The sequence below is a fragment of the Drosophila virilis genome, chromosome 4, assembly GCF_030788295.1.
Source record: "Drosophila virilis strain 15010-1051.87 chromosome 4, Dvir_AGI_RSII-ME, whole genome shotgun sequence".
Lineage (NCBI taxonomy): Eukaryota > Metazoa > Arthropoda > Insecta > Diptera > Drosophilidae > Drosophila > Drosophila virilis.
In genome coordinates, this window is record NC_091546.1 from 3,261,786 (window position 1) to 3,284,699 (window position 22,914).

The 22,914-nt window shown below is 40.2% G+C and overlaps 1 protein-coding gene across 3 annotated transcripts; it reads left to right on the forward strand.

Annotated features, from left to right (window-relative positions):
• Nucleotides 1-117: 117 nt before the first annotated feature.
• On the forward strand, nt 118-22,873 carry Ret (Ret oncogene). Of its 3 annotated transcripts, none has more exons than XM_070209315.1 (7): nt 118-526; nt 4,423-4,843; nt 15,276-16,060; nt 18,118-18,283; nt 18,769-20,516; nt 21,025-21,165; nt 21,233-22,873. In XM_070209315.1, the coding sequence occupies exons 2-7, from the start codon at nt 4,762-4,764 to the stop codon at nt 22,091-22,093; spliced, it is 3,783 nt and encodes a 1,260-aa protein (XP_070065416.1). In that variant the 5' UTR covers nt 118-526; nt 4,423-4,761; the 3' UTR covers nt 22,094-22,873. The 3 variants fall into 3 exon arrangements, with proteins under 3 accessions (XP_070065416.1, XP_032293906.1, XP_070065417.1); XM_032438015.2 differs by lacking the exon at nt 118-526 and adding an exon at nt 1,798-2,232; XM_070209316.1 differs by lacking the exons at nt 118-526; nt 4,423-4,843; nt 15,276-16,060; nt 18,118-18,283 and adding an exon at nt 18,542-18,701.
• The last annotated feature ends 41 nt before the right edge of the window (nt 22,874-22,914 follow it).

The following is a 22,914-nucleotide window of genomic DNA, read 5'->3' on the forward strand; positions in this document are numbered from 1 at the left end:
GGTGTTTTTATGCGATGAAAATGGACACACACACAGCACACACACACACACATAGCACACCCAGCGAACGATGACAACCGACGACAACGTCCACAACGACGACGAAAAAGTTTTCTGTGTGATTTTGTGGGTTTGCGGCTTTTCAGTTGCCTCGCTGCCGGTTTCAGTTTCATTGGTAAAACGAAGCGCATGGAAAGCGGTTCCATGGCAGCTAAACGCGATTGTTAACGTGGCCACGAGCAGCGCTTTTCCGACTTCAAAAATCGCGCTAATTAACCACAAAAAAAAAAGTAAAATAATAATAATAAACAAAAATAAAAACACGGTGCACAAATGTTGCAATAAGGAGCTTTTTGCAGCTGCAGGCCATAAATTAAAGCCTTTCAGTTTTGTCGCTAAATAACAGACATATTTATTGCATATTTGTGGATATTTGCCGTTGATAACAAGTATGAGCACGTTTCTCTTAATAACAAAAGACACATAAATAACAAAAAAAAAACTGCAGTCAAGCTCATGTTTAAATGTAAAAATAATACAAATAATATTGCTCGCAATTTGTTTTAAAAACTAATTGGGAAATGTTGTGCCAATATGTGCACATACCAGAAGTTTAATATATATAATATATATTATATATAATAAATAATATAAACGAAAAGGAATATAAACGCAGCAGAGACTTTTTCTGTGTGAAATATGTTTGAAAGTGTTTTAAAATATTAAATATTTTTAGGAAACATTTTTAGTATTGGTTTTTATTTTGGCAAATTTTAATAAAAAGGCTAGGGAAGCGCGCTCAAATGTAGATGTGGATGGTTTATCAGAATTCCTTTGATTTAACGGTAACTAATAACTTGTTGCCTTTAAAATCATTTGAAATTCAACAACTTAGCAATTGAAAATAATAAATAAAAAAATGAAATTAAAGACTATATAAAAAAATGTTTATAATTAGTATTTTCTAAAATTAATCCGAATTTATTGTTGTGACAGACAGATTTACTTGACCTACTGCTGGCAACGTATAAAAATGCCACTTTAAGATTAAGTGACAAAGTATTTAAATTTAATTAGTATGTTGTACGTAAACAAAATCTAATTGCATTAGGAACATTTTCAAAATCATAGTTATTATTTTAAACAGATGCTCATTAGCTGCCATTCAGATATGTGCAAATGGTTCAATACTATAATTATATTGCCGCGTGACACTTGATAAATGACTTTACATGACAATTTATCTCGACTTATTTGCATATTGCAATCTATTTGCAAATTTGTAATACAAATCGCATTAAAGTGAGCTAGAGTCAACGTTGCATGCTGCAAAATTATTTGCAATTGAATTAATCACTTAACTCTTAAACAAAGAATTGATTAATGCGTGTCTGCTGTTGGTCTGAAATATTATGCATACGCCCAGGTGAACGCCAAATATTTAACATACCCGAACCCTTTTTCCTGGAAACCAAAAATAGTTGTTTTTGTTAAGGGCTCTAGACTAGCAAATACCCTGTAACAGGTAGTGTTTTCATAATATATATGTTGATATTACGTAAGAGTTTTAAAATTAATATTTAAATAAATATGGTGAAAAACTAAAGTAAAATGTTAAACTAAGAATTGAAATATCAAGTTTACTAGATCCTGAGTTTTATGACTTAATAATAAAGACCGTGCATTTGATACTCTTTTAATTATTTAATCAAGAAATTAAATATACATTCATAACGAGATTTTCAGCTTGAGTAGGACAATTAGACCAGAGTTAGGGTTTCTTCTTTAAGCCTTAATAATATACACTGTAGGCATATTTTTAGAGCAGGGTATATTCTGAATGGCAGTTTAAACATTTTAAGCTGTCACTAAGATTCTCGAGCTTTCAGAAAGCGTAACAAACATATTTTCTTTAATTTTTGTTTTGTTGCGACAAAAGACGGCAAATTGGCTGCGATAGAAACAAAACAAACGACAGCGGCAACAACGCTTCTGGGAAGCCAGAAACTCTTGGATAAGTATTCAAAGTTGAAACAGTTGTACTTTGGCTTTGGCCAGCGTCGGTTGTCGGTGGTTTCTTTGCCGCTTGTCGGATGAACATTTCATGTTTATGGCGCTGCCTTTTTCGGGCGCAACAGGACGCACCTTAAAAAAATAATCGCGTCGCGTCGCGTCTCGTCGCGCTGCTTATATCTAACCTTTAATTGGAAACCGAAAAAGAAATATACATATGTACATATATATAAAAATAACAACTACCAAGTGGCAGCTGGCAGCTGCGAGCCGCCAATTGGCAGTTAACAAAAGCCAGTCGGAGTCGGGAGTTGAAGTCCACTCACAAATTGGCAAGTGCGGGCTTGGAAGCCGGCTTTGTGTCAGTCGTTGGCTGCTCAGTGTGTCAAATGTGTTGAACTTTAAAGTGGCTCCAGCTGAAGTTGAAGTGCTTAGCATAGACGCAGCCAGCTAGTCAGCTAGTCAGTCTGGCTGTCAGTTTATCATTCTGTCAATTCATGCAGTCGCTTATCACGTTGTTTGACTTTGAGCCTCTTTTGAATTATGCTTTGCTATCTGCACATGGCCCAATGCCAGTTCCCTCCCCCCCCCCAGGCCATTTTTACATATATTTTTCTTTATCACACCTGCTTTGAATAGCTCAAAAGCACTTCCACTTGCCCCAGCTCCAAAGCTTTTAAAGAAACCCACTTCAAACTCAACTCGTGAGCTGCACATCCCGTTCGAATTGGAGCCAAAGAATTTGTTACTTTTTAAGCTGTCCAAAAAATTATCTTTAAAGTTGTCTGAACAATTATGTGCACGATTAATTTAATGAGAACAATTGATGCACAGCTGCACCGAAGCGTTAATACCCTTTCTATTTGAGATTTAAATAATTGGCTTATTATCAACTCGATTCCCTAACTGCGAAAATATGTATAAGAGAAGAGTTATTTTTTTTAAAGGAAATTCTCGACCGATCCTAACTGTGATGATATAGCACAAAGTAATATTCTAATAAAATCTTCGAAGCATTTAAATAGTCAATTATTATTGATTTAAACGTGAAAACCATAAAGTTGTCTCATGTTTGACCAATCCCAACTATATCATATAGATTTTGCCTGATATATTCAAAGCTTTAAAGCAAAATACGGAAAAAAACAAAAAGAAAATGTATTAAAATAATTGATATGGTGATGCGATCCGTTTAACTCCAACTTATTTACTAAAAGCAGCCAGGATAATCATGTATACCAAGATTCACCTAAAGAGCTTCACTTAAAGCTTAGTTCGGAAAGGTATAGATGGATATGGAAATACGATAAATAGATTGATCAAGAGTCTGCGTAACACATTTCATAACAAAATTGTAAAACTCTCTTAAAGCGTAGCTGAAAAAGTATTTTTCAATTTAAAGATCAATTAAATGTGCCAAAATTGTATTTGTTCAATGAGTTGGCAAATTTGGTTGGACTATAACCAGGGGCTTGGCCAGACTTGGTCTGAGTTAAGACCCAGCTAGGCCCATATAAATACGAAACGAGTGTTAAATCGATTTGCCAAAAATAGCAAAGAACGATTTATAACACAGAAATTAATCTAAAAATATTGTAATACACAAAGGAAAAGAAATTAAAAATAAAACAAAATTAATGCCCATTCTTTAATTGCAATAATCAGAAATTGTACGCAAAGTCCCTTGAGAACTGTGGAACTTTGCGCGGCCTTAAGTCTATGATAAATTGAATTGAAGACCGGGCGCCAGCGTAGCGAGGGGCGTAGAGGGGGGTTACGACTCGTGGGTGCTGCTATCAATAAAAATTAAAAAAAAAAAAAAACTAATAACAAAAGCTGACGAAAAATGTTGGGGGAATTGTGTTGTAATTTTGTCAGTTATTATTAAATATTTGTATGCGCTGTAAAATGCTTGGAAAGGGGTATTTAGGTAGGAGAAAACATTTGGGTATAACAGTAAGTTGGTTGCCAATAAAATGTATAGAAATATTCCTTATCAACATCATAGTATTATTCACATCTGAGCAAGCCCACGAACCTCAGAGATTATAAGAGCTAAAGCTAAAAAATTTGGTATGCGGCTTCTTATATATCCTACCCTACATTAAATTCAAAGCAAATTTTAACTAGTCACAACCATATACCATATCCCACCTTAGACTCAATTACAGAGTGTCTACTAGTCGAGCAGCTCGCTATTTAATTTGAATTCCAAATATGAGATAACAAATTTGAACGATATTCAAACGAAGTTTGTTATTGATTTTCGTACAGGGTAACCTAAAGTCGGGCACTTAAAACAGTATGTTTGATAGTTTTTGTTATTTGCTGTTTTGTTGATTTTTTTATCGAGTAGTTTTTGTTATTGTCTCTTTTTGCACATTAATTGATAAATGTGTCTTTTATCAGTTTGTGATCAAAAGTAATTAAATGAGTGGAACGTGGAAAACATCAAAGAACACGCACACAAGCATACAAACACACACACAATGTGAAAAGTGCGTAAAAAAAAGTGCGCGAGAAGAAGATAATTGACAAGAGAATTAACAGTTACAATTATAAAACAGAGCAAACAATTTGCCAAGTTGCTGGACAAACATAAAACGCAGAGCCAGAAGAATTCAAAACATAAATAACAACAAGAACAACAACAACAACACGATAAGAACAAAGCAGCGACTGCGAACAACTTCTTTGCAGAGCTGCGCGAAGGTAAGCAGCGCAGCAGCAGCAGCAGCACCAGATAAAATGGCGTTCAAGTGCAGCAGCGGCGTTGGAAGTACTGTTATTCTGGCTGCCATTGTTGTGCTGAGGCTGCACATCTGTTTGGGTAAGTGCGACAGAGATAGCTATAGCAATTGACTGTATGTGAGTTTGTTGTTTCTTTTCGTAATTGGAATACAAATGTTTGATCGTCGCATGCAAATGTCAACAGTTAAATGTAAATATTTAATAGATAAGAGACTTGTGAAACCGACGACATATTGGGCATTCGCTTTGCCACATTTCTTGAAGCGAATTTTAAAGCTACAAATGTATCTATAAATGGTAGGTAGCTTGCGGGAGAAGAAGGCAATTTGTTTGAGATATAAGTGCTGAGAAAAAAAGAGCAATTGTTGGGCTTTTTTGGATAGATGATGAGATCTAAATATGGAGCAAATAGAAAGAATGGAAGAGAGACAGGGACATATCAAGATAGAGTAAGGGAGAGAGAAAATGAGTGGAGAAAAGAGAACAATTTAAACAATAAAAAGAATATATGATATATGTAAATGGTCAATGTCAAAAAAGTAAGGAGGGCAAAGCGGAAGAGAGAGAGGGAGAGAGAGAGTAAAGGAGAAGGAAATAGAGTAAGCACGTGCATGATAGATAGAAATTACACTATATGTAAATGAACGATATCCAAAAACAAAGAAAGGGAGAGAGAGCGGTAGAAAGAGAGCAAAGGGGAAAAGAATAGAGTAATACGTGAACGATAAAAATAATTTACGACATATGCAAATGATCGATATCAAACTCCCTACTTATCGATAGGCAAACAGGCGAAATTTATACTAAGAAGATACAAGATACAATCTTTATTAGGCATAAATTAAATGGAATTGATGAAGTGCAACGCTTAACAATCCAATGCACTTATCTACTGTTAAATCGATTCAATGTATCCGCGAAGCAATCAATGATACTGCACACGCCCCCAGTTCCCCGCCCCCAGCGCACGCATGCCCAAGTGCGGATGATCATAAAAAAGCCAATTACACAAATTAGTCGGCGAGCAAATCAAACCTCACAGTTACGCAGCGTGGGAATGCAATTGCAGATGCAGATAATCGTTAAATCGAGTTACCTGAGAGGCACCGCCTTTCCCCGGTGGCTTTTTTATATGCGGCCTAATGATATGCTCAAAGGTTCCGCATCTATTTTTATACCATTTTATTTATGGGTCGCCACACAGGTGTGAATCCTTCGATTTGACGGACTTTTTTGACATGTGAGTAAACGATATTGTGCTGGGAGTCCAACTGACGTGGGTGTGCGTGTGTGTGCGGGTCTGTGTGTGTGTGTATGTGTGTGTATTATGAACACACCCAAATTAATTTCAACACACAGACACATATCAAATTTTTTGTGCTACCTTGAGGGTTGGAAGCATTGGACAGCTGACCTCAGTCAACCCCTCCTGCTGCTGTCTTTATCTCTGCCACATATTGACTCGTGCAGCTCGCAGCTATTTGCACTTGCAGCCAAGTTGAACGCACTGCGTCGTGACTGGGTACAGGGCCCGCCCGTCGACTACGTCTCCCTCTCTCTCTCTCTCTCTTTCTCAGCCCGCTTCCAATCGCCGGGTCAAAGGTGTCGAAATGCCCAACAGCTGCTTGCCAAAACGAAATAGTTTATGTATAAGAGAAGCAAAAAAAAAATGAATTTATGCGAAATCAATTAAGTCAATAGGTGTGTGTTGTAACCCAGACCCCACCCCCCCCCCCCTTGGGCCGCCTACCGGCCCCGTTACCATTTAACTTCGTTTATTTTGCTCACAGCTTTTTTCGCATTTAAGTGGCCGTTGACGCTTGGCACTTGGCCCGGCATCTGCCCCACCATTTAAACGCCCCTCGCCTCCAGCCCCGTCCCCCTCCTGCACCCGTTTGAAGCTGTCTCACGGCTTTGATTAAATTGTTATAATTGTTTGGTATTTTTTTGTCTGGCTTGTCATCGGAGCTGCGCACGTGTTTTTCTTTAACATGACACGAACTGAAAATCTGTAGATCGAACATGAAATGAAGTAAAGCCTGCAAAACTAACAAAAGATTCACGGCTCGAACCAGAGCCTCGTCTTAATACATGATTGGATTCGTGAACTTAGTTCATGGGAAAAGCGAAGCTTCGGATTCAAGTCCGGCTTGCAGGCATGCCAATAGTTAGTTAATAGATTAACTACTAAAGCAAATATGATAACTGCATTTAATAAACATATAATAAAATAATTTAAAATGTTATGGTCCATTGTTATATACCTAAATTTCACATATATTTCGAATGTGTAAGTGAATTTTCTGATACAAGTGAAATCGCATCGATTTATTTGGTGTTTAGGTCCTTATAATAATATTCAGTTGTTGGAAAATAAGTAGCTTCTATTCTGAAGTCGGAGCAATATAAAAGAATTACAATCGGATAAAAACGAATAACTTTCATATTAATAACATATTTCCACCCAGTTTCCACGATTGTGTGTGAATTCTTAATGTTTTTGATTCCGGTTTTTGTAATATTGCAAACTCTCCTAAATATGATAAGATAGCCAAAGAAACTTGTCAAACCAAACACTCATGGCCTCTCTTGCCTAGCAATAAATTAATGTAGAGATTGTCAAAAAACAATAAAAAACACGAGCACAATTATGAGATCTGTCTGTCGCACCCAGATACGCCCCATAACAAATGCATTTACAGAGTCTGGCTGAAAACTGTTTTTTTATTTCTTCTGAGATTTCCATTTATAATGCGCTGCATTCAGTTTGTTGCTCCTGTGTGGAATATAAATTTTTATTAACAGCCACAGCGCCCGTCATCTGAATAGTTACACGTTCAGTTTTAAGAGTAACATTTCTAATTAATTGCTCCAGCAAGTCGCTTTGTTAGATAAACACGATTTGAACTAATTGTAGGCTCCATTAATTAGTCGCCATAACTCGTCCGTTGACTATGACAAATGTGCTCAGCTCTCTGGTGACAGTTAACAATTAGAGAGGGGCAAGCCCATCGATCACCTTTTAGGAGCAATATGTAATATGTGTGTGCTCCTATTCAAAGCGTCAGCTGTGTTTGCGTGTGTGAATAGTTATTCATTTCGCGCATACTGAATGCTGAATACGGAATACTGAATATAGTGAATAGACAAAGTCTTTCAAGTTCATTTGCAAATGCCGCGCACTCAAAGTGGATGTTGTTTTCCCTTTTTCATCGCCTGTCCAGCTGCCAATGCGACACTTCAAAGTGGAAACTGGCGGAAAAGCGACAAATGCGACTCCAGGGCGATAAGCAAATCAATTAAATGCGTATACCCTTTAAGAGTAGCCACTAGGGCATATAAATAACAGACATATCATAATGTTTCCTTAAATAAAATGGGAAATCAAATTTAACCAAGCGAGCCTTAAGGCTGCGAGTTGATTCACATTGTAAGCCGAACCAGGAACAATTTCTCATAAAATATTTATATAAATAATATTTATTTGTTGGCTGGCTCGAGGTCCGTGTTTGTTAAAACAAACAATGAAAAACAATTTTATTCAATTCTCTTCCGATATATTTCGGTTGCACATCGGCAAACCGTCTTCAGGGCACTAACACCAAGATACAAAAAACAATTAACAATTATAATACAATAAATTAAACATTATTTCGAACATTTTACATACATTATTTTACACGTCTGCGCTTTTTGACGTGGAGATTGTTACTGAGGTTGTTTGACTGTTTAAGAGGTGTCTGTACAAGTGAGCGCAATTTTCTGTGTCTGTCTTGTAGTTTAGTCGTTTGTAGGTTGGTGTGTTAATTATGTGTAGCATTTCCAATGTGTGTCGCTTGTTATAGTGTTGTTCTTGTTGTAAGATTGTTGTTTCATCAAAATTTGGTGTGTGGTTGCTTCTTATACAATGGGTCATAAGTGCTGTTTTCTGTATATTATTTTGATGTCTTAGTTTGAAGTCCGATTTATGTTGACTAATCCTTGTTTTTAGCTTCGATTTTGTTGTACCTATGTAGACACTATTGCACTTGTTGTTGTTATCCCCGCCACATGGTATTTGGTAAACGACGTTGCTTTTTTCGATCATCGGGATTTTCGACTTTATCTTGTTGAAGAATTTTTGTAATGTATTCGTCGGTTTGTGTGCTACTTTTATATCTTGTTTGTTATAACAGTCTGAGTTTGTGAGGCGTTCTGATAGTCGTGGTACATATATTAGTGATTTGTATATTTTAGCAGGTTCTGTTGGCTTTTTTCTTTCGATTTGTCGTCTTTTTAATAATGTTTTGATTATATTTGGGGGGAAGTCATTTTTGGTCAAAAGTTCTTTGATTTCATGTTCAATTTCTTTGTGGTATATTGTGTCCGATATTTTCATCATTCTATTCATACAGCCTAGTGCTGTATTGATTATCATACTCTTTGGGTGGTTTGAATTGAAGTTGAGTATTCGTCCGGAGGCTATGGGTTTCCTATACCACTTTATTTTGAGTGTGTTGTCCATTCTGCTTACAATAGAGTCTAAAAATGGTAATTTCCCGTCCTTTTCTAATTCCATTGTAAATTTTATCTGTTTGTGGAAGGAATTCAATTCTTTTAGAATATTTTCCACGTCTATTTTGTTCGTTATGGCAAAAAGGTCATCTACATATTTGGTCAAGAGTCTTGGTTTTATTTTTAATTTATCTGTAATCTTGTCCAACAGTTCCTCCATTAATATATCTGCGATTACTGGGGAAGCCGGTGATCCCATTGGCATTCCCTTAAGTTGTGTGTATATTTTGTCTTCGTATTTGAAATATCTGTTTTCCTGTATGCAAAATCTAACTATGTCCATAAATAGTTGTTTCGGTATATTCGTGTGCTCTTCTAATTTGGTCCATTTTTGTCTTATTGTGTCAAGTGCTAATTCTATTGGTATGCTGGGAAATAAGGATACTACGTCAAAAGATACTAATGTTTCCTCTTCTCTAATCTGGGAGTTGTTGACTCTGTCTTTAAAATCTACCGCGTTCTTGATGTTGTACCTAGAGTCCATTGTCAGATTTTTTAATATTTGTATTATATATTTGCACAGCCCGTAAGATGGAGATCCTATGGAAGAACATATTGGTCTCAGTGGAGTTCCTTCCTTGTGTATTTTTGGTAGTCCATATATCCTCGGAGGTACCGCTGTTGTTGTAGTCATCTTATTTCTTTCGTCCTTTGAAATAAGACCCATCTTGAATAATTGTGCTACGAAGGTGTTATTCTTTGTCTGTAGTCTTGATGTCGGATCTAGTCTCAATGTTCTATACGCGCATAAGTCGTCTAAAATATTTGTCATTTTATTTTTATATTCATCCTCATCCATTGCTACGGTTTTGTTGCCCTTATCCGACGATAGAATTTTAATATTTATATTTTCTTTCAGTAATTTTCGTGTCTGTTCCACTGTGTCCAGTATTGCTCGATCCCTACTGTTTTGGTTGTTCTTGGTTTTATGCTCTTTGACTAACAAAGAGAATTTTGTGCGCGCCGACTCTTGTGTTTCCTTTTCTTTTATTGTTTGCACTAGCTCCTCACCGTCTGCGATGTATTTCAAGAGAGGAAAATCTCTCTTGCTGATTGGGAGAGCGAACTTCGGAAGAGAATTGAATAAAATTGTTACAACAAATAAATATTGAAATATGGAAAGGTCGCCAGAGCCATCAATAAATATTTATATAAATATTTATAAAATATAATTATAATATAAATACAATCATTCAACATTTGTCAAGTGAAGAACTCGGCAACAATCGATTCGATTGTTCACGGTCTGCTTATTTGATATTCAATTTGTCCTGACAAACAGACAAAGGAGGAACGCAGGAAACAAGCCCATGACACACCACAAACATAAAGTTATTATAAGTACAGATGAAGTGAAAGTGCGCTGAGACAAACGAAACGAATTTCATAATGTGGCAAGAACCGAAGCCAAAAGACAATCAACCAACAGAAGAAGCCAAAGCCAAAGCCAATAGCAGAAGTTGTGAATGCCAAGCTAAACACAAGTAACAAAGACTCTCGTGTTCGAGTTGCAGGGGTCGTATGAGTAATGAAAAATAGAAAAAGAAAAACTGAGTGCTCGACTAGAAAATATCCTCTAAACAGCTGCGAATTGAGGTAGCAGGCATTCCAACTGTTTTCTACTTCTACTTCCCTTGGCCTTTTGTTGCGGAGAGTTTGAGATATCCAAAAAGAAAACAGAGCTCATCTGTGGAAGTTCTCACGCCTAGAATCTCTAAGATAAGTTTAAAAAGTGGCACTGAACTATAGATTTCATATTTTATGAGATCAGCGAGATTGAAAGATATTCATGACTAGTTCGACTCGGCTGCTTATCGAAACACAACTTCCTGCTTCTGTCTGTTACAGACAGTAACCAGTATACCCTGCTTAGATATTTGCCACAGGGTTTTAAAAAAAAAGAACATAATGGGTGGAAAAAACATTTGACACACACGCAGACGGAAAAACAACTGTGACAAAGATAAAGTTTTCATTACACAGACGGCAAAAGCAAGGAAAAACCGAGCTACAAAAAATATATGAAAATAAAAATAATAATGCCCGGATGCTGTGTGGATATTTTGCTCGCAAATGACTCACGGCAGAAAGGACAACGCACCCAGGAGGGGAAAAGAGGAAGGCGGGAAAAAGCGCTTAAAAAAGGTACAAAAAAAGGACAACAAACAAACGAGGCAAACAACTGAACGACCTAATTCGATGCAAAGTCAATTAATTTGTGCAGATTAATTAGTTAAGTCGAAACTAGTTGACATCGGGCCGCGCCTCAATTACAGTTTTTAGTCTCCAGTTACCCGGAACCATCCACCCCCCCCCCCTCTCACAATTCCACTCCCCCTCACTTTCGTGCTCGTTGTGGCCAAGTTCAGGTACGAGCCGTCGTAATGGCCAACTGCTGTTGACTCTGCTGTCATTAGCGTGTCCAATCATCCACCCCCAAAACTCGCGCCTCTTTGCCAAAGTCGGTTGACTTTTTAATGCGCCATTCGTTCCTTTTAATTGTCCTTTCTGATAGATAGTATGGTTTTTCTTTTTTCTACCACTATTTAATGGCTGTTGACTTTTGGCCCGTGTTTGTGACACCTCCCCAGGGTTAGATAGCGATTCGTAGCGAGATTTTAAAGCGAAGCTCAAGTTGCATTTAAGGATTAAAGACGCTTTTAGTTAATTGCGCAACACTTTGCCAGTGATTTTTATTATTTTAAGCTGATTATATCGGGGTAATCAGCTGAACTATAAAGTATCTCAAGTAAAATTATATTGTATTTAAAGAGAAAAGTGGCAAATAAGCCCTGGGGAGCTATTCAGCAATTACTTTGCAGAACTTGTTGAACTGTAATTCCCAAGTGGTTCTAACGTTAACTCACATTATAGAACGCAGTCGATAGAAAAATCATGGAACCTTTAAGAAACTATTTCTAGAAGAATGTTCTGCATGTTAGAGAAATATTATATATCAACATATATAAATTGTAAACTTATTTTCTCGCAATTTTTCGTGGATGCCTTTTGCACTTCCAATATTTTTGCTTCCTTTAATCAAATTGGCAACCTGCAGCGCCGCAAAAGTTTCCATAACTCCCACAGTTATTTTCTATATAACCATAAGCAAACCATTTCGAGAGCAATGCAAACAAGAAACTGTTGCTAATTGGATGTACAAAATGCCTGCTAACTAAATACCTGTCATAATTATGGGCAACAGAAATAGTTATCATATGTTTCTCGAAGATTAAATACCCTTGCCAAGATAAGCATATGAGAATTGCAAAATTCAAAGTGCCATAACATATTGGACAGTCATACAAGCGACTTTGACATATCTAACTAGATGAATCTTACCATGGATTTCCTTTACAATCGAGAGACTTCACATTGGGGATCTTGTATAGCAGATCTTACGATATGATAATCAGATAATAAAAATATCTTTTCATATACTACTTATTAGAACGAAGAATAAGAAAAATTAAAAGAAAATGATGGATACATCTAATTGTTTTCTATGAAATTAATAGATACCACAAAACAACAGATGTGGGTATATTGACTCGGCTATTGATTAAGTTAGTTAAGAATATCTATATATATATATATGACTGATTTACTTAATAACAACATCAAATGACCCTCTTCAAGAGTATAAAAAAGAGCCAAACAAATGTAGACATAGCTGCCAAAGCAAAGATGTTGCAGGAAATCAGCGAAATTTACTTATATACTCACAAATACTCATGCTCAAACGAATGAGTGCGAATGAGTGCAAATGAGTATGTTCAAGTATGAGTATTATGAATTATGAACCTTTTCATTACAATTGCTGACGCTCAGGCATGCGAAATATGCTGATAAAATATGTAGATGATATGTTGGAGCCGTGCGACGACTCACAGACACGCATTTATAATGACATTTTAAATGCTTTGAGCGGGATGTGCGAAGGGAATTACGTCCCGAGCATGGCGTCAGGCTACCCTCATCCGGTTTCTAGTCCTGCTCGCGTCCTTGGCGCTCTTTAAACGGAACACAATCCAGTCACGAAATATTAATACTGTCAGTCAAATAAATATGCGTGTGTGCACGAGGGGAATTATGCTTAGTTGGGTGGGATTTGTGGACATTATACCAAGTGATTGGGATAAGGCGGCGCCAGTTCTGTTTATGAGAGTAAGCGAACAGTTGGTACATGATTAAGTGCCTGCTCCTTGACTAAGAACGAAATGAACTGCAAATATATTAAGTACTTGAGAGTTTTCCTATATTTTGAATATTTATGTAGTTTGCGTGCGAATGGAAGTTTTTTAAAAAGGAGGTCACGATATGTCCTGAAATTATTTTTACAATAAATTATCTATCCAAATAATATATAGTTGACTATGAATCATAGCTAAGCATAAGACTTGTTGAATATGATCTTAACTGAAGGAATTTAAAGAAAGACGAATAGATTAAAATGTGGATAATCTTTCACTTCAATAAGCAACTTCAGACCTGAAAGATTTAACTCCTTATGGAAGAGTGCTCAAAAAAACTCGGACGGTTTCTTATAAAATTATTTGACTATATTTAATTTCGAACCTTATCTATTGTAACTTTTGTTCTTTAAATTAGTTTTTCATTTCTTTTAACCCTCTTGAAAATAATATTTAGTAAAGAAAACGACATTTTGCGACATTTACCAACACTTTTAATTTCTTTTGTAGTTAGTCAACACTGGAATAAACTGAATATTTGAGAGGAAACTTTGTGTGCTACACCCTACAAATTCGCATTGAAAGGTTGTATTAAACTTTTTGAGAGGTTGGGCGAATGTCAAAGTTCAAGCTTTGTTCTGTGACCGCCTATTTGTATTAAACTTTTAGAACTCCTCTTCTTTTATTTAATTTACAAAGTTTTCCCTATTTTCAGCTAAAATTGATTAAACATTTCCACGCCTCTGCTCTGATTTGGCTAGAGAAATTCCCAAACTAGCCCCCCTTTTCCGGGCGTGCACCCATTTAACCACTTAATATTTTCACCCCGTAAATTGTTCTAATTATATTCATAGCAAACCTTTGTTACCAATTATGCATTCAATTGTATTTTTCCGCTAACAAAACAGTGTTCCTTTTTTTTCCTATAATGTTTGTTTTTTGTTGCTTATCACAAAATCAATACGCGATGACGCGGATACTTCAGTTAGGCGGGGGATGGGGAATTGTGTGGGTAGGTTTTGATAACCCATATGCTAATAACTAATATCTGTATTATATTTATTTATGGCTTGTATTGGACATGAGCGTATGCAAGCACACGACCCAATAACAATAAAAACAACAACAACAAGGGGCGTCATTAGCAGGAAAAATCTTATCAAATTACGCATACGCCGTGTTCTACGCATGAATTGGGCTGGGATTTAAAGCCTTCCCCCGCATTTGGACGTCTTCTTATTGAGGTCAATGCGAGCTTATTAAACTACATTCATAATTTTTATGAGTCTGTTGATGAGTATAATGGGTAAATACTCGAATCTCTTGATGTGAGTATTAGAGTGAAGCTAGCACAAATAAAGCAGGGGTTGACAGCACTTGTTGTTGTTGTCTGTAGGGAGTGGAGTGGCTTTTCGGACGGACGACTCTTACTTAAATTCCACTTGTGGACGCCACACTTTGGGCCATTTGTTTGCCTCAATCACAGGATTAAGTGCACTCAGAGAAATATTGTGAAGCTTTGTAATAAAAACTAATTTTAAGTTCAGAATTCCTTGAACATAATATTATATCTAAGAGATTGTGCACTCTTTAATGATTTCACACTTGATTCGAGAACGAAATTCGTGAAAGTTCTTGACGAAGCATAACTAAATAATAAGAAAATTTTCGAACTATTCCATCTAGAAAGGGTTATAGCCTTTTTCTTCAAGTGTAAAATTTTGCCATTTATTAAATGCTTGCTTTTCGTTTCCCCCCTTACAGCGCTGGATGTTTATTTTCCCACCACGTCCGTGAAATTCAAGCTGCCCATCAATGAGGAGTCGGAGAGCATATTCTCGAAGATACCGCTGGCCCAGTTTCAAGTGTTGCGCATGGACAACAATCAGCCGGCGTCGGAGTATATATACAATCTTGAGGAGAATCCGCTGCTCCGCATCAATGCCAGCTCCGGTGAGGTGTATATGCGCACCGATTATCGTATGATTAACGGAAGCGTTAAATATGTGCTGACCGCCTTTCCGCGCCACCAGAAGGAGTCCTCCGCGGAGCAGCAGCAGCTGTTGCAGCAGGTGGCGCATCTCACACTGGAACTGCTGCCGCAATCGCTAACCGATTACTGCGCGGAACTGGAGCACATATGCTTCTGGACGGGCGCACACTATACCATTGCCGAGACCACGTCGCAGAGCCGGCACAGCTTTGAGCCTGTGCTGATTGGTGCGCTAAATTCGCGCGCCGCCAAATACCTGTGTCCGCATCGCGCCGTCGAGTATGCCCTGAAGGCGGGCAGCGCACACTTCGCCCTCAAACAGAATCGTTTGTACACCAAACAGCCGTTGGATCACGATGAGCTCAACGGACTGCAGGCACGGGCCGGCCAGCTGCTGGCCACGGTCAGCTGCACGGTGAAGCTAACCGGGCAGGAACAGCGCCAGTTCTGGCGCAGCTACAATATCACGTTGCTGGATCGCAACGACAACGGACCGCATCTGCAGGAGCGCCAACCGCACTTTAATTTCCACCTGGAGCAGCCCTACTTTAAGGCGGTAAGTGTGTGTGTGTGTGTGTGGCCCGAAGAGTTCCAGACAAACGTCTGGACGCTGTCTACGCTTGGGCTGGGTGCGGGCTTTATTGAATTCGCGCTGACAAACGCCCGCAAGACACGCAAGCGACGACCCCCGCCCCACTCCCCTCTCCCAAAACAGAATAAACCACCCAACAGGCAATCCAGTTTCCCATTATTTGGCCATTAGGAAGTCTGGCGGTTGGTTCGCTTCTTCATTTCCGTAGCTCATCATTAAAACGCGTAACTTTGTAGCAGCTTTTATGATTGCGGCACGCAGCCAGTGCTGTCAAATAATGCTAAATGCAAGCCAAAAATAGCTAAAATTAGCTAACTTATTCTACGGCCTTGAGTACCCAAAAAAGTAGCTAATTCATAAATAAAATAGACTGCTTTGCAGGCAGCTGCAAATGTATAGCTCTAAAAATAGCCAAAAATTAGCTATAAAATAGCTAAATGCACAGCACTGCTCGCAGGGTGTCAAGTGAGTCGGGTTTTGGGCCTTAAAGCTGCTACGCTTTAAGTTCGCTGCGAGCCGAAGGCTCAAATTATGTTGTCATGTTGCGGCCAAGTGGCCAGAGTCAGCGCGTAGCCAAGCCTATTCCCGCGACGCCAAAACTATGTCATTTAGTTAGTTGCAAGTAATTGCTCAACATCCTTAAAACAAGTACTATATAAAATGAAGCAACTGAGTGTGCTCGACTGGGAGATACCCTAAACTGGATTTTCTTTCACGTTTCCCCACACTACTTATGGCAAAAGCAGTGTTGATTAACTTCGGTGCTTGCAGTCCGATCTATATGAAATTTTTAGGGCTTAAATATGATAATGATTTTTCAAATTTTAAGACCTGCCATTACCTATAATGTTTTAGGTATATTTAAAATGGTATTCCTCTCCTTAGCAACAAGCTGTTGCTGCCTTCTGTCTACTTAAATTCACCCAGAACTAATATACCCTGTTTTCAATGGATTCGGGGTGCAAAAATAAAATGTCACCAAAGTTGAGCCATTACAAAATGTTGTAGTTAATTCGTATTTAAATTAAGTATTCAGCACAGGCTATAATATTATATGGGCGTAAGAGTTCTCTAATTTAATGTGTGCGCCCAAATTAACAGCCAGCTATGAAGTCAGGCAATGGATGTTGTTGGGTGTGTTACAAATAATCGTTGACAGGTGTTTGGAATTCGTGTCGAAAAGTCAAGGGGTTCAAGCTGCTTTCTTATACAAAGGATGTACTCTTTAATGCCAACTAGCTTTTAACTTTAACGGGTAGGTGGTAAAATAGGAAGTGTATATATTCTAAAAAAATCAATTTAAATCAACAAAGACCCCACCCAAATTCTAGGCTCAACTCAAAGTTCAAACTTATTTCTTATAAAAAAGATATTAATTTAAACGGGTATATGGTAAAGTGTAGCAATTTTTAAGGGAATAGTGTGAAGCTCAATCAATTAAGGCCCTTTCCTAAGGCTCAAGGCCTTGCCCAACTCTACTTTAAGACTTCTTATTATACAATTATCTAAGCTCAACTAGCTTTAAAATTTAACAGGTAGATGGTAGAGTGTAAACTGCATAAATTTTTAAAGGAAAAGACTGCAGTTTTTTCGCCTCTTACTTAAAATTATCTAAGACCCTGCCCTAACACTCCGTGCTCAAGGCCTCAAGGCTCGACTCCAGTGCCTTAGCCCAAACCCAGTTAGGAGCTGCTGTCAGCACAAAATGGTTTTATAAACAGGTTAACTTCCATACACTAGGGTGTCGTTTTCCAGTTCCTAGTACGCCCACAGCAAATGTCAGCTCCCCAAGGTGTTAACCGTAGTCCCTCCTTAGCCCCAATTGCTGACCTTGTGCATAAAAACTAGATAAAATGTTAATGAAGCTAGCCGGGAGCAGCTGAGTTCCATGGAGACAAGCTAGAGGTCACTGGGAACGGTCCACGTAGCATTTAATTATCGCGGGTCAGTTAATGTGAATGCTAATCAAGTTAAAAAAAGAAAAAAAAAAAACAAAGAACCCTTCCGTTCCATCATTGCAGGAGGAGCCGGTGGGCGAGAAAATCATCTACCTGGACAAGGACACGCTGGCGGCAAATGAGCATCTGAACTATGCCATACTTAATGATAAGCTTGGACTGGTTCAGCCCGATTGTCACGCCTACGAGGCGGATCACACTGGCAGGCCACACACCATCATTAGCTGCCGTAAGTCCAACAACAAAGTCTCTCTCTCCCTCTATACCATTTTGTATGCCCTTGCCGATTTTAATTTAAATTTTTCGTTGTTCAAACTTCACTCATTAGACAAATCCCGTTAATATCGACGTGCTCTATCATATAGATGGCACAATGAGAATCAGATATAAATGAGTTTTTATGTGGAAAACCTTTCTGTTTTTCATAGTATCCAAAATATCCAAGCTTCACTCATATGAGACAATTCCTGAAATGCTATAGTACTTCGATGTCATATAGCTACGATAGGAATAAGTTTTAAAATAAGTTTTTGCATGAAAAACTTTCTCCGTTCCTCAGAATACCTTGATCAAACTCGAGGTTTACTATGCTTCTCGCATATCTACAATTCAGTAATTCATGTTTCTGCAAGGGTAATTGATTCTCGGTATGCCGAATATAACACCTTGCTCCTGCTCTTTAATAAATTTGATTCCGGGCTCGTTTTTCTCTAGAGCTGCGATTTGCCCGGAACGGAGTGCTGCGCCAGGAGCCATACTGTTTTGATATGCAGGCCCGGGACTTGACCATTCAGTCGCCAAATGTAACGAATACGGCGACAGCGCACATCTGCCTGCACGTGGACACGAGCCAGCTGCACGAGAGCGACCAGGAGCGACCGCAGGCGCTGCCGTTGCGTGTGCGCCAGCAGCGCATCTTTGACAGCGCCGGCGAGCTGCTGCACACGGATTTGGCCGGCCGGCGACGGCTGAGCGTTGACTACGAGAAGGATGTGTTTGTGCATCGCGCAGCTGCAGCCTTTTATCGCGTGGCACAGCCTGATAACTTTGTGGAGCTGCTACGAGCGCGTGGTTGGCGCTTTGCCCTCGCCGAGGATCGCAGCGGCGCCTTTGGGCTGACCGAAACGGCGGGCATTGTCTATGTGCGCGATGCTCTGGCGCTGGAGCATGCGCCGGAGACGGTCTACTTTCTGAACGTGACCTGGTTGGATGCGGAGAAGCAGCCGCATGCGTTTGTCATCAACGTGCATCTGGTGGAGGGTAGGCCGGCGAATGCCAATTGTGAGCTGCGTCTGAAGTCCCGCTCGCAGACCTGCGCCCAGGTCAAATATCAGACACAGTGCGTCAAGTTTTGTGGCCTGGCTACCGGTGGCGGCGCGTGCGTCTGGCGCGGCACCAGCTCGGCCATGTTTGGGCGCAACTATGGCTCCTGTGTGCCGGACGCACGCTACTGTCCGGATCATGTGTGCGATGCCCTGGAGGAGTTGAATCCGCATGCCTGTCCGCAGGATTGCACGCCCGCCGCCCGCATTGTGGGCCCGCACACCACAAATGATAATGGGCGTGGCATACTGAGCGGCTCCGGCACGTGCCTCTGCGAGGACAACGGTAAATGCAGCTGCGCTCCGCTGCCCGACGAGGAGGAGGTAAAAACGCGACGCCAGCGCAAACGTAAAAATGAAACGGAACCGGAGCAGGTCAGTGCCACGCCCGTGCAGGTGGTGCAGGGCGGCGAACAGCAGGATCCGGATCAGGATGCACTGGCGTTGGGCGTACTGCATTTGGCGGGCATGGAATGCAATCGCTCCTGTCTGCTGGTCGTCATCAGCTGCCCGCTGCTCTTTGTGCTGCTGCTTCTCTGCCTGCTGCTCTCGCAGCGCAAGCTCTGGCAGCGCAAGCTGGGCAAGCAGTCGGCCACGCCGGGCAACAAACTGGCGCTGCCATCCAATCTCGAGGCACTGGGCGGCGATGGTGATCTGCCGCTTATGCCGCTGCAGAGCGGCTTCAAGTTTGAGAGCGCCGATGCCAAGTGGGAGTTTCCGCGCGAGCAACTGCAGCTGGACACGGTGCTGGGCGAGGGTGAGTTCGGACAGGTGCTGAAGGGCTATGCCACCCAGATAGCCGGGCTGCCCGGCGTCACCACCGTCGCCGTGAAGATGCTCAAGAAGGGCGCCAATTCGGTGGAGTACATGGCCCTGCTCTCGGAATTCCAGCTGCTGCAGGAGGTCTCCCATCCGAATGTCATCAAACTACTAGGCGCCTGCACACAATCCTCGGAGGCACCGCTGCTTATTATAGAGTATGCCCGCTACGGATCGCTGCGAAGCTATCTGCGACTCAGCCGGAAGATCGAGTGCGCCGGCGTCGATTTCAGCGACGGCGTTGAGCCTGTCAATGTCAAGATGATGCTCACCTTTGCCTGGCAAATATGCAAGGGCATGAACTATCTAACGGAGCTGAAGGTGGGTTAACTATTTGACATGATTAGGTTGGGATATGGAGTTAGGATTACATAGAGAACTGTGTTAGTTGGGATGTGATCTAAAAGAGGTTAAGCTTCTAGATATGATTGGGTAACCTAGGATTGCCCAGAGGCCTAGTGTACTCTGAGGTTAGTAAGCAGTGTGAAGGCAAAAGGTTGATTGGGTAAGCTGCTAAGCATGATTCGTTTGGGTTAAGCAGATGGGTTTATCCAAAAGTCTGGTGGGAAGAAGGATCATTATGATTGGGTTAGCCTAAGTCGGGCGCACAACTAAATTGTCCTTGTGTCGCACATGGGAGATTAGTGAAGGGCTCGGCTAAGAAAAGAGAGCAATTTTCATCAGATATTCCAATGAAGTTCCGCACATGGACGTCCTTTCAAGCGGTTCACTAAATGACTTCGAACAGCTCGGGTCATAGGAGCCTAGTTCATTGCGTCCAGTATAGGTCTGCTATTGATACTTTCCCGCTGATACTTCTCTTTATTAGCTGGTGCATCGCGATTTGGCTGCACGCAATGTGCTACTCGCCGATGGCAAAATATGCAAGATCTCCGATTTTGGACTGACGCGCGATGTCTACGAGGATGATGCGTATTTAAAACGCTCCAGAGATCGTGTGCCCGTCAAGGTGAGTCGCCCACAAGAGCTGTTTAACCATATATGCCTAATACATGTATCTCTTTCTCCTCTGCCAGTGGATGGCGCCGGAATCTCTGGCGGATCATGTGTACACCAGCAAATCGGATGTCTGGGCATTTGGTGTGCTTTGCTGGGAGCTAATTACATTGGGTGCTTCTCCATATCCCGGCATAGCGCCACAGAATCTCTGGTCCCTGCTCAAAACGGGCTATCGCATGGAACGTCCAGAGAACTGCTCCGAGGCTGTTTACTCCGTGGTGCGTACCTGTTGGGCTGATGAGCCGAATGCGCGTCCATCCTTTAAATACCTGGCGGCGGAATTTGAGAAGCTGCTGGGCAACAATGCAAAGTACATTGAGCTGGAGACGAATGCCGTATCCAATCCGATCTATTGCAGCGACGAGGCGGCGTTAATGCCCAGCCAGGAGGTCGTTGAGCAGCTGGGCGAGCCGGAGTCACTGCAGCATCTGTGGTCGCCGCCAAAGTTAAACAGCTACGATCAGGATCTGGCCAATAGTCGTGAGGAGTCTGTAACTGAATTTCGGACGACAGCGACGGCAGCAGCTGCCCCACCCGGCTACGATCTGCCGCGTCCATTGATCGAGGCCCGCACCACGGAACAGGTGCTGCGCTATGAGAACGATTTGCGCTTTCCGCTCAACATACGCAAATCGAGCTGTGCGCCCAGCTACAGCAACATGGCTAATGGCTGTGCCACAGCCCTGCCCGAGTATGCGGTGCCCGTGAAACGTGGCCGCTCCTACATGGACATGACCAACAATACGCTAATACCCGATAATCTCGATAATCGCGATTTTGAGAAGCATCTCTCCAAGACCATCTCATTTCGTTTCTCTAGCTTGCTTAATCTCAAGGAGCCCGAAGCGCCCCAGTCACACGCCGAGGATGCCGTTTAAAGGTTGTCCTCCATTCACTTTAGTCACGTTTTTCCCCAAAATTCATACAAAATATTTTCCAATAGCGCCTGATTTTTTAGTTCAAATTGTTTGTTAATTAGTTTTAATCCTATGTCTATCATAATTAGCTTTATAATGTTGCCAAAATTAACTCGAATACTCTGTTTACAGTGTGAAGCTTATGAGATTCTAAAATCGAAACTATCCAAAATCTATAGATAATGCTTGCTATAATTTCATCCATCTTTAATGTGGTTTTTCTGTATTCTGGTTCTACAATTTCTCCAAAGCCCATTTTAATGCTTATATAGGGATTTAACTTTGGTAACGGACCAATTCCCGAAGCATCCAATTATTTTAGTGTACTCGGAAAACTACCAACAAATTTCCATTATTTATTTTAATCGATTATCTCAATTCCTTATGAAATTACATAATTTACTAAATATTTTTCAGAATTTTTACTACGCAAGTTTTAGAAGATTTTTGTTGCAGGCCTTAACACTCCAATACTATTAAACTTAAACTTTATCTTTAACTTTCATCATTTTACAACACTGTTCACATTCCAATATATTATCACGCATCGAAATATTTATGAACTTATACTCTCCTAAGCTTTTGCCATATTTATAAGAGCTCTAGTTGCCTTTTGACGAAAATTGGAAATTGAATCGCTAGTCTTAAGCCTTAAAAAATAAAATAAAATAAGGTATGTATATTTTCTAATTTGTAATTACCTATAAAAGTATACGCTTCTTGTCGCAAATACACAAAAAGATCATGATTTTAGCTTTAAGCAAGGGAAATCAAAACGTTTG

Excerpts from the sequence above, each read along its gene's own strand:
- Ret (XM_070209315.1), top strand. The coding sequence starts at position 4,762 with ATGGCGTTCAAGTGCAGCAGCGGCGTTGGAAGTACTGTTATTCTGGCT. Across the intron at positions 18,284-18,768 it reads ACACACCATCATTAGCTGCC|AGCTGCGATTTGCCCGGAAC; the intron begins GTAAGTCCAACA and ends GTTTTTCTCTAG. Across the intron at positions 20,517-21,024 it reads ACTATCTAACGGAGCTGAAG|CTGGTGCATCGCGATTTGGC; the intron begins GTGGGTTAACTA and ends TCTCTTTATTAG.